Source organism: Mastigoproctus giganteus, chromosome 10 (genome assembly GCF_048544385.1).
Source record: "Mastigoproctus giganteus isolate SK-2022 chromosome 10, ASM4854438v1, whole genome shotgun sequence".
Lineage (NCBI taxonomy): Eukaryota > Metazoa > Arthropoda > Arachnida > Uropygi > Thelyphonidae > Mastigoproctus > Mastigoproctus giganteus.
The window spans coordinates 208,793,055-208,806,080 of NC_143584.1; the positions used below are offsets into that span (position 1 = coordinate 208,793,055).

At 41.4% G+C, this 13,026-nt stretch overlaps 1 protein-coding gene across 1 annotated transcript in view; it reads left to right on the top strand.

The window, feature by feature from the left end:
* LOC150079828 (uncharacterized) overlaps positions 1-13,026 on the top strand; it is a 112,121-nt gene that overhangs the window by 75,049 nt on the left and 24,046 nt on the right. Inside the window, 2 exon segments of the mRNA XM_090383734.1 lie at positions 2,157-2,659; positions 2,661-3,203. Of these exon segments, the coding sequence (XP_090239860.1) occupies positions 2,157-2,659; positions 2,661-3,203 (1,046 nt within the window).

Sequence of the window (13,026 nt, forward strand, 5' to 3'; positions counted from 1 at the left end):
TTTCTTGGAGAACTTTTCTTTGTTCGGATGCACTCACGCTTGTGCTGACTTCTAAACGTGCTTCTATCTGCAACATCATCTCCGTCGTAGATGTTTTTCAGAAGTTTCTGAATTTCCCCACAGATTCCTTCGCTGTTCTTGAAAATTATCAGAGTTCGTCATTAAGGCGAGGTTCGTTATTCGATTCCATTTTGAAAACGCATTAATCTAGCGCCATCTATTAGAATTTTTAATATTCTGTGGTCCAAAGACAGAGTAAGGCAGACGTTGAGTACTATTGCAAACAAAACAGTTTTTCACATTTTTCCTCACCATAAATAAAGCTTGTTGAGAAAAATATTGTGTAACAAAAAAATTTTGGTTAACCTCGTAAGATGCAACGAATACGAGGTCTCTAGTTTTAATTTGTTGTTTAAAAATATTTTAAAACATAAAATAAGTTACAAAATAAAATAATTTATTTTAGGATGGTTTTATGTTAAATCATAACCCTTTTGTAATTTTGTTTCTGCATATTCACTTATTAATTTATTTTTACTTTTATTGGTTTTTATGAAGAGAAATATCAAGATCATTGAATATACGAGTCTCGTATTTAATCCTTTAAAATATACACTGTCCTATCAAAAGTATTCGGACATTGATCATCAGATTTGGAAAACCATGAGTTTTAATGAACGAATTAATAAGGTATACGCCCATTTTTGGCCTTAGTAATAGCAACAGTCCACCGTGGTACATTTTTGCCCAGCTCCCTGTAGTAGGCTGTATGAGTCTGTGTCCATTCCACCCTCAATATAGTTTCCAGAAGATAGAATCAGGGCGCCGCCAGGAGTACTGGCCGCGCCCTGATTCTTCATTCCAATACATCTTAAATGTGTTCGATCGGTTTAAGATTTCGAAACTGGAAGGTCAGACAAGTTTTTGGATTTGGATTTCTTTATATCATATTTTTACACTGCTCGCAGTATTCAATGAACCATTATCGTGCTCTAAAACTACAGTACGACGGTGCTTATTTTCCAAAGAAACACAAGAGTATCATGGAATTCCATGGAATTTAGATGACTCTCATCAACCACTGCAATACCACCACTTTCTTATTGGAGGTTTGAAGTAGTGGAAACCATGTTTGGTGTCCTGAGAAAAGCTCTGTCACTCCCCCCCCCCCCATTTCTTCCATTATGTAGTAAGATTGACGTCTTTTGAGGTTATGATGTACACAATGGTTTACAGACAATATACACGGAGCAATATCGCCTCAGTCCCTGATGCTCCTAAAACCCAACAACAACAACAACAACCTTCCTTCATACGCATCGTATTTTCTGAAAATTACAATCTACAGAAATTCAAGCCGAATGTCAACAAGTATCTTCTTTCTTCTTCTCAACCTTCAGCCCATGCACGGTACTAAGTACTGTATTATAAGTTCTAATATCTCTCGTGTTTGGGGTTTTCATAATGAAAACAAAAAAAAAAAAATGACTCAGCATCGATGGCTTTTGACTCTACAATGAACGGTAGGAGTCCGCACGACGAGGGTAGCGAGACACCATAATCCCCAACCCCTCTTAGCTTTTGTTGATGCAACACGCTAGAATAGATGAAGTTTCCCTAGGCATTCGCAGCACCCACACTTTACCCTCTAATCCAAACGACTCTTGGCTGGCCCGCACTGTTAACAACATTGGAAGGGAGTTTGTTTTAATTGGAGTGTTCGGATTCTTTAGCTAAGGTAGCGTCCATGTTTACTAGTTGTTGTAAGGTTTTAGGTGCATTAGCAACTTAGGCCATATTGCGCTGTATTTAATGTCTGTAAATTGTGTAAGTTATGTGGTCCATTTGCTATTTTCTGGACGAAAAACCCGAGTTTCCCGGCAAAAAAACCATGCTGCCCTCGCCTGAGACGGACTAACTCAGTCAAGTTGTGAAAAAGACCCACAAAAACTTCTCGCGTCATTGACAGGATTCGAATTAAGGCCTTTTCCACATGGTGTGATGAGGACGGTGATTATACCAACTACACCCACGAGCGCGGTAGCGTACATACAAGTAGAAAGTTAACCATCGTAAGCCTATATAACTTTGAAATAAAAGTTGGAGTAAAATATATATTATGTTGGTTACCGATTAATACATTTTCCTTTTTTCAGCGCTTCTAGCGGATGCCAATGCAGCTCCTGTTTACGTCCGTAGTGAAGGTGGCGAGAAGACAGTCAGCGCTGAAACAGGCCTGCCAACTGTCACGGTGCGAGGATTTCTAAACTTCCGAACAACTGTAGATGGTACTGTAATCGTGTTTACTCCTGCATCTGAAATCAGCGAACCTCCTTCTCCTCCGGAAACTTCAAGTAGTGTTCAAATCACCAAGCCTGCTGAACCGATCCGAGAGTCCGGCACAAACATCCAAGACCTGTCCTACACTCGAAGTGTGGGTCACAACCCCTTAAAGACCGGTGAAGAACTAGACAACGAAGCTAATGCCGATGATATTGGCCAGTCATTCCGTCCACTGAAACCTGCTGTTTCCACCTCCCGGGAAGTGTTTCCATCCCAGCCCATCACCAGTGCCAGCAGCAGTCGGGAAAAGGCGCCAACCCCGACGGCGCCACAGTACCCCACTGGCCTCGTTACAGTGTTGGGAGGGACTCACGAGGAGGGGGGGAACAACAACTGTGTTCGAAACTAAAGTGATCGGCACGTACATCGATGGTAAATACGCGCAGATCCTCCAGAGTACGTCAAGGATTGTGTACTCAGCAACCCCAACCCAACCAGCTAGGAAACCCACCATCAATCCAACGTCGGTGAGTAGCCGCAGTTCTTCCACTAGTGTGATCACGACCGCCACCAGCACTACCAGTCAAATAAAACCCACTCGAGTAACCCCAAGCACACCGACGACTAAATTTACCAGAACCACTCACTACAGACAGGCAGACAGGCGTAGAGATGAAGGATTTGTTACCAATGCCGTGCTTCAATCTTCATTTCGAATACCGGAAACAACGTTTGGAAGGACATCTGTACCCACCCAGTCCTTGGAAAGAGCGCACACGCAGTCATCTACCTTTCGACGTCGCCTTAGACCTTCATCGACAGAACCCAGGGATGAGGAAAACACTCTTTCAGAAGTCAGGAATACTAGAAGGCCACCGGCTAGATTTCGTTATGTACTTCCAAGGAGGAACACACAGACGGTAAGCAAGTTACGTTTCTTTATTTATTCCTTCAGAAAGGGGACTAAAAATTCACACTTCCTAGACATGCTAATATTTTTTATGTTTTAACATAATGATGTTATTAATTATAACCAAATACACTACCTACCAGAATATTGGAGCCGTCCACTAAATCCAAATTCATTATCCTGTTGTAATTTGTGCATATTTTTAGTCACATCGACACCACACGCTTAAGTGATGACTTTTTTTCCCACAGTGTCATATAACACATCGGTAACTTTGTCTTAATGGTAAGCTCAAGAATATAGGAACAAAAGTACAACTGATAGGGATATAGAGAACCATTGGCCAAGGCATATCTCATTCAGGTAGCCAGGCTAGGGTTTCAACCACTCGTGTAACATGTTCCCATAAGTTGTTGAGTTGAGAGACCTGTCGAAGAATTACAATGCTAAAAAATCACAATATATCACACTTTGGAAGATAAAACTTTACGCATTATGTTCCAGATCAATGGGATAGTATGCATTTTATTAAGTCCAGAATACATCATTTCTAGAACAAGGTTCGGTAAAGATTTCCAGCAGTAAAACACACTTTTTGCGATTGCGATCGATGTTTGTATGAACCTGGGCGATATGGTTTTACCTTTGGCTCTCACATGCATTGTCACCACCCTAATGAAAGGATGTGAGATGGTCACAATGGTTTTTAGGCTGAGCCCCTTTGGCACAATATCATTTTAAATAACGAACTGCTGCCTCATATTTCTTAAAAAGTCGCTCGCAAAATTTTAAGCGCCTCCATGCTCCAGTGGTGCGCCTACATATCGGCCTATGAAAAATAGCTTATCTACTCTGAATGTGAGAACAATTGCTCCACCGTACATGTGAAAATCGATACATCAGAACATTGATACACAAATAGGTAAGTGGAAAGACAAAAACAAAAGGTTAAACATCAGAATATTTATATCTCTTTAATGCCGAAAACTTCACATATCAGGAGACAATGCAAGCATCATGCGTCTTAGCATTAAGTCAAAAATGTGCCCCACATCCTCCGAAGAGGGAATGAAATCCTCTCTCCATGCCTGGGTTAACTGGTCCCTTTAATTTCCTATTAATAAGGGCTTCTTGAAGCATGGCTTTAAGTTTCTGTTCCCGTTATGTCTCAAACATGTTCAACGGGAAACAAATCAAGCAGGCCGGAGAAGTATGTCGACATTGCAGAAAAACTGCCTGACAACATTCGCGATATGGAGTCGAGCATTGTCCAATTGGAATAAAGAATTATATAACTTCTGAAGACGTGGAAAAAGGACAGGCCTAAATACAGTTTCAACTTTGACGTCGACGGGTGGTGAACAAAATCCATTGTTGAACAGTTAGCATAAGAGATGCTGCTCCCATATTATGATTTCTGGTATTCGGTTTGAATGCTTTTGTTGAATGCAATAAATTCCTCTTTACCAAGGCGTGGCCTCACGGATCCTTATGGTCCTCAGAACAGAATATTGACTAAACACAAACAATCCATCGCCATTCTCCATTCCAGCTGACTATCTATGCACCACTGAAGTCACTCTACATGATAAGGTGTGATTTTGGGGAAATCAACACAACACACAACATGAATGCAGCGCGGCTTCTGCCATTGGTCTACTCAGGGCCAGTACTGGGGAAGGGCGGTGGAAGGAGTGCAATAGGTGCGAGACACCTGGACTCACTTTTAAAGGAGGCCGTATATACATATAATTTCATCAACATTGTGGTTAGGGGGAGCTACACTACCAGGATTTGCACTCGGCCTTTTGTACCGTAGGTTCTACCCTGTGTCTACTAATGGTACTTCCTAATTTCTACTCCTTGAGAAAGATTAGAAATGATGTTAATTCCTTTTACACCATGTGAGAACAGGGTTAGATTCGAATCCTGTCTTAACGTATCCTTTCACACCGTGAATCAGTAAGTTAGCCTCAGGAGAGGATTGCGTGTTCCCCCACCTCGAATCACGGTTTCTTATATAGTAGAACAAGCAAACAAACGTGGAATACACACAATTTAGAAACATGATATACTAAAGCCTGGTAGCCTTAGTTACTTCGACGAAAATCTAAGGTAATCCATCCCAACATCAACCAACTGTCCTACGATCTCGCCCAATGTGAAAAGCAATTTGTCGAGTGAACTAGCAGACATAAAATTCGACTGTGCTACTCTGTTCATGCTCATTCAATTGGGTGCAAAAAAAAAAAAAAAAAAAACCTATCATATTAGGGCAACCCGAAAACAACCACGTCTACCCATGTGTAGATATAGTTTTCCAGAAATTGTATATCCTCTGGTCGGTTTGCCAATTTTACTGTATGAAAAGCCTGAGTTTCCAGGGACCAAACTTTATTGTCCTCTCCTGAGACCACTGACTCAACCAGGGAGTGAAAAAAGTCCATAAACGTTTCACGTCACTGACAAGATTCAAACTCCGGCCTTTTCTACCCGGTGGGGGGAAGACGGTGTTATACCCACGCTGCTACCCACAAGAACATTCAATGGGGTACAAGCTGTTTGCGGTCTGAGCATCTTAAAAGTCTTTCACATAAACTGACTTGAAAAAATTCAGCTTTCTCCTTTCACAACTAATAATAGCATTGTACACTGACCACTCCAATGGGTTTTTTGTCCTGCTTATTTTCTCTTCCAACTTATTGTCTCTTTTAATCATCATTTGTATTTGTCATCACCATGTACTTGCATGCAAAGTTTCGAACAGTTCCATTAACTGTTTTTGGATGAAACAATTATTCTAACATTCTCCGTGCATCGAACTGCGCATCAGTTCGATTCACGAGTCACACGGGACACACGCATGCTTTTGCACAGCAAATAAACATCCTCAAGTGCACTGTTGTCAACGTGCGGAAAAAATCGGGCCATTCTGCGAGGGTACAGTTAACGAATTGATTCATTATCCATCATAAACTGGTCATTTAGTTCTGTTCTAAAACAAATAGAGCATAACCATTGTTTTTAAAGGAGTAATGAGGGTAACATTAATAGTAATAGTATTTGCAATATAGTGCAAGGAAGCCACAGGATTTTGCTGCACTGGCAAAAAAAAAAAAAAAAACCAACCAAGTAGATAAGAAAATACAAAATATATGTTCCCTCCTCACACATGTAAGTATCCAGGTGACCTTTGAATTTATTCAAACTGTCAGTCTCAACTACCTGTAAGGGCAATTTGTTCCAGCTATCAACAATTCGCTGACTAAAAGAAAACTTTTAGCCAGCGAGTTGTTGATAGCTGGAACAAGTTACCCTTGCAGGTAGTTGAGACTGACTAATCTAAACCTCAACTCCTGTAATTTGAATTCATGGCCCTAGTTCTAGAATTCTTTATAACTGGGAATTCCACCTTCATTCATTTTACAAATCCCTCACAGAGCCTTATAAACCTCAATCAGGTCACCTCTGAGGTGCCTGGTTGCCAAGCTCTGTAGCCCACATAATTGGAGTCATACCTCATACAGTCGTCCTGCCGACCTCGCCATTCGAGTCGCCCTTCTTTGGACCCTTTCAAGAAGCTAGATGTCTTTTTTCAGATGAGGTCTCCATACTTAAACACAGTATTCAAAATGTGGTCTTACAATTGCCTTATACAGTGAGATTATGACCTCCCTATCTCTACATGATAGCGTTCGATAAATCATTGATAGGACACCATTGGCTTTCCTGTCTGCCTGTTTAAACAGTTCAGAAAACTTCATATCTGTCCGTATTGTAACTCCCAAATCCCTATCCTCCTCTGCTGTTTTAAATTCAACCTCACCAAGTGTATAATTTATTTTTGAGTTCTGTTCCCCAAGTGTACCTTGCATTTCTGAACATTCAGCATTAAAACATAGCTGCCACTTCTCTCACTATCTTTGAACTCTGTTCAAGTCATCCTGAAGAAGCGCTGCTTGGAATTGATCATTTAAGACTCTGCCAATCTGTACATCATCTGCATATTTTGACATCACTCCTTCTATCCCTTCGTCGATGTCATTTATGAAAATGAGAAACAACGATGGTCCAAGACCCGATCCTTGAGGAACCCCCCCCTCCCACTCCTGACGTTACAGCAATCTGAAGACTATCCATTAATCACGACCTTCTGCTTTCTGCCCTGCAGCCACCCAGCAATCCGTCTTAGAATCTTACCAGTAATCCCAACCTGTCCAAGCTTACACAGAAAATTCTCACGAGGGACCGAGTCAAATGCTTTGCTAAAATACAAATAAAGTATGTCGAAATTATCCCCTAAATCCAGCTCACGAGCAACTGTCGAAATAACCTATTAAGATAGTTAAGCATGATTTTCCCTTAACAAAGCCATGTTGTGTGTCCTTCCTTCAGAATGCCATATCTATCTAAATATCTCTGAATTTCACTCTTAGTCACTGCCTCTAAGATTTTTCTTACCAGTGAAGTCATACTAACTGGTCTGTAGTTATCAATTTCACGCTTTTATGTATTGGCGATACATTGGCACTTCTTCAATCCTAAGGAATCTCACTTGAGTCCAAAGATGCCCTCGTAATTAACCTCAATGGTGCAATACACTCCCTCGCGCTCTCTCTCAAAACTACAGGATATATGCCATCAACTCCGGGAGCCTTACTTGCCTTTATGTCCAATAGTTTTTCTAATAAACAATCATCTGCAATTACGACATCACTAATTTCATATGGCTCAGCTTTACTCGCAGATCTTCTTCTCAGCATGAAGGGTCTTTCGTCAGTAAGGACTGATGCAAAGTACCTATTCAATTCAACCGCAACATCAGCTGGGTTATCTAAGACTTTCTCCACACCCCAGGGTCCGATCTGGTTATCTTTCTTCTTTGTTGTATTCACATACATGAAAAATTCCTTGTCCCCAATTTATGCTCTCCTAGCTAATGTTTTCGCATACGCAATCTTGGCTTTCCTGACGTTATTTGTGGTACTAATACAGATAAACTTGTACTTGTTGTAGGCTTCAGTACTTTTCATCGCTCTGTAACTGTCCCTTGCTATCTTTTTCTGATCTATCTGACCGACCAGCTCCGCAGTCATCCATTTCGTCATCCTTCTCCTGCAATATTTTCTTAAAAGTAAGTATGCGTTCATGGCTTCTGTGATTTTTTCTTTAAAAGTATTCCATAATTCAAATGTACTCGCCATCCCTCGGCAATCCGCCCAGTTCACAGATGTCATATAGCGCCTTAAGCTGTCAAAGTCCGCTCTTCTAAAGTTAAAATCCTTGCCTTTACCTTTAACTACTGCAACATCTTTATTCATCTTCCAGCTGACGATTGCATGATCACTTACTGACAATGGTTCCAGTAATTTAAGATTTATGATATCATCTGATTCGTTAGTAATGAAGAGGTCAAGAATATTCTCGCTCCTAGTACTTTCTCTCTAACATGTTGGTACAAATAATAATCATCTAGTTACTTTAAAAATTTGTTCCTTATCGTGAGTTTCACTCCAACTTAGTCCAGTCAATCTGGGGCTGATTAAAGTCACCCATAATAAAAAGTGCACGCTCTCTTGCCCATTCCATCTGCATGTAAAGACTCTCGTCATATTCTTCACAATCTTCTGGTCTGTAGATTATTCCAAATCTCAGTGTTCCTTGGTTTCCGATTAACTCACACCACACAGATTCTATGCTGACAGACCCAGCAAAGAGAGCTCTTTTCGCACTCAGGCTGCTTTTGATAAGAAGCATGATCCCTCCACCCCTTCTAACTTCCCTATTTTTACTAAACACATTAAAAATACCGTAGTGGAACTCGTCATTCCCAATGTACAGGTGGCACCACGTTTCTATTAGCCCTATTCTATCAGCATTAGTTGTCCTGACCAGGAGTTCAATTTCATCCATTTCACTGACAACACTTTTGACATTACTCTGCGCGGGGTAGCACAGTGGTATCGTCACAGTCCTCCCCACACCGGGTTAAAAAGGCCGGTTCGAATCCCGTCGATGACGTGAGGAACTTAGTGGACTTTTTTCATTCCGTGGCTAAGTTAGTCGGTCTCAGAAGTAGATAGCAAGGATTTTTTCCACCAGAAACTGGGTTTTTTTTCGTACAGCAAACAGGCAAATCGACCAGAGAACACACACGCAATTTACAGACAAAATAAATATATATGAGATATAATCGTTTACAGGGAACCCTAATATCATAATTTGTTTTTTCGACACTGTTCTAGAAACAGTTGAGACTAAGTAATCTTCTCTACTTTACTACCCTGGCACATCCCTTGAATTTATTTAGGTTTGTATCTCAAGCGTTATCTTTCCCGTCATTGAAACATTGCTACCCTCAGAAAATCTTATCAACATCGGTTGTTCTGCCAACAAACAAGAATTCATGAGGTGAATGCTTTACTTTGACCCATATCATCAGATAAACGCGGATCTAAATTACGTTTCCCCACAACTAGCAGTTTCCCTGAACCCTTAGGGTATCCCCAATGATGCTTGCAAAAATCCTTACACCACCTTTGTTCAAATAAATACCATTTCTACAAAATTCATTCCTACTACCTACAAATAATCTCACAGCAATTATACTTGGCACAAATGTTTGAGTTCATATTAGTTAAAAGATGCTATATAATTTTGTATTACGTACTCGTATTTCCCTAAGGCAATGGAGAAAACAGGTTGAAAGTTTAGCTATTCTGAAAATTGGTTTTGAGTGATAAACTTAATTATATGAGCTTATCCTTGCACTTTATGTTGTAAGTCTTCGCTTTATGTAATATTGGGTGAGCTTTGTCATTTCTGAATAACAGTTGGTTAATCTTTTTTTTTTTTTCTTTTCTTTTTGGTAGTTGTTGGCGCATAGGCTTCTGTGGCCATAATGCGCCTCCCAAGGTTTTTGCTGTACTTTGATCCAAGCCCAAGGCGGGAATCGAACCCGTGACCTTTGGGTTGCCAGGCAGACACTTTACCCACTCGGCTAACCCGGTCGGCAGTTGGTTAATCACCTGTGGTAATGCCTGGAGGGAAAAAAATAGTGCTAAATTTCAGTCAGTGGTTGTTTCAGCTAGGGTTTGCATCCTATATGTCTGGCAGTAAATAACTTCTCTGGGATGAATCCAAGATGGTTCTATACGCTGACAGTGCAAGCAGCAAGCGTCGGCTGAGGTCTGTTAGTTAAGTAAACGGAATTTGCATTATTTCTTGCCTTTTTGGGAAGGTGGAAGAATTATCTGGAATATGCTGGGCGAATCATTTCCTTTGATAACTAACTTAAAGAGTATACAGGGTGTCTCAAAAATACACGGCATAACTTCAGGAATGAGTTTCTCATATGTAGACAATAAAAATATTTTATACCAACATAGTTCCGGAAATGCTTGGTTTCCGAGTTTTGAAGGTCTGTATATGACACTTAACTGTTCACATCACGTTATAGTAATTGTTCAAAATGTCCACCTTCTGCCTGAATACAGGCCTCACATCGACGTCTCATGGACTCGCGAAGACGATGCCAAATTCCTGGCATGTTTCGTATCTCACAACCTGCCACAAGTCGATTGCGGACAGTTTCCACATCAGCTACCGGAGTCGAATACACCAATGACCATAAATGGCCCCACAAGAATAAATCTAGTGGGTTTAAATCAGTTAGCATGGAGGCCAGGCAGTTGGTCCACCTCTACCTATCCACCGACCAGGAAACCTTCGATTCAGGTAATTGTGGGCTAGGTGCCTGAAATGTGCGGGAGCGCCATCGTGCATGAAGTGTGCTTGTTGACGAATGATCAGTGGCGTGTCGTCCAAGAAATCAAGCATGTTGTTTTCCAGAAAGTTTCTGTACGCCTGCCCTGTGAGTTTGTTTGGAAGTACATGGGGCCCAAATAACTTATCATCAAAAACACCCGCCCAGATGTTGAGGCTGAGCCGCTGTTGGTGATGTGATGGAAGAATTGCATGTGGGTTTTCCTCAGTCCATACATGCTGATTGTGAAAGTTTTGGATTCCGTCTCGTGTGAACTGTGCTTCATTTGTGAATATCACTAAGGCAGGAAAGTGAGGAGTTGTACTACACTGCTGCAAGAACCACTGGCAGAACATTACTCGCGCAGGACAATCTCTGGTGACAAGGCCTGTACTTGCAGATGGAAGGGATACAGTTGGTGTTCTCGCAACACCCTCCAAATAGTCGAACATTGAACAGCCAGTTGCACTGCTATTCTGAGTGTGCTGATTCCAGGAGTGGCATGCACGACATCCAAAATCTCTTCCTCTACTTCAGGAGTCATAGATCTTGGTCGTCTTCTGTCGGCAGCACGAGGTGTAAAGGTCTCATGTTCACAAAGGCGGGAACCTTTCGTGGTACAAACGACGAGCCTCCAGAGCATTGCCGTCCGTCAAACCGTACATAAAGTGCATATTCGCTTGCTCCTGATTTGAGTACATGGTCGGAATGGAAAACCACTAGATTCTGTCAGTACCTTGTGAGAAGGAAATCACATGCGGGAGATAAGACATTCTGGTTAATAACTCGGGAACCGGAAATATGTTGATATAAAATATTTTTATTGTCTACATATGAGGAACTCATTCCTGAAGTTATGCCGTGTATTTTTGAGACACCCTGTATAGATTCTTCGTGAGAATTTGGTGTTTCCATGAAAGTGCAATGGTTTTCGTGTGGAAGACGGATCTTTAAACAGTGAATGCATGCAATTCTGTTAATCCATGATCGATCCTGTACACCAATCCAATAAAGTTGTTATGATAAGTTGCATGAGAATGTAGATCATAATTGCGAGGCATAGAACGGAGTTGGTGTGAAGGAACTTTGGATATATTGAACTACAGGGCAAGAAGGTTTTGTTATAAAATATACACTACCCTAACATTAATATCCGGATATCCCTTCTGTTGCTATTGTTCCTTGTTGAGCGGCACTGGTGGTCACACCCAACTCCGCACTCTTCCACTGATATTCGGTCACGTCCTAAGCACCAAGCATAACATGTTGTTGCTGGTGGTGGTGTTTTTTTTTTTTTTTTTTGTTGTTAAAGTTTTAGGCGCATCAGCGACTTATGCCATATTACGACGTATATGCCTGTAAATTGCGTGTGCTCTGTGGTCGATTTACCTGTTGACGGAATGAAAAACCCGAATTTATGTGAGAAAACACCATATACTACCCTAGCCTGAGAGCAACTAACCCAACCACGTTGTGAAAAAAGCCCATAAAAGTTCCTCACGTCATCCATGGGATTCCAACCTAGATCTTTTAATCCTGGTGTGGGGAGGATGATGATTCTAACAACTGTGCTACCGCGAGGACCCGCGCGTCAGACATAAATACTCTTATTTATATGCTCGTAGACCTTCGAGGAGATGGCAGTACGATTGTGAATGCAAAATTCTGCATAGAAGGAGTTAACAGACTTCCAACACGGAATGATAATAGCGCGCCACGCAAAAAATCGGTCTGTACGTGACATTTCAACAGCACTGAAACTCCCTAGGTCGACAGTTGGTGATGTAATCTGAAAATGAAAGCGCCCTAGTGCTGAAGCCATCTCGAATCGACCTGGAAAACTTTCTTGTACTGTACTGACGGAACATAATAGAAAAACCCCACAAAGAATAGTTCGTTCGAAGCGCACGTCAACGTTGTCGCAACACACACACACACACAGAAAATCAGGACACTTCAACACAGTACATTGTGCAGGACGCTTCATGATATCGGTTACCACAGTCGTGCAGCCGTCCACAAGCCACTAATCATCCCGACTAGTGCCAGTCGCCACATAGTTTGGTGT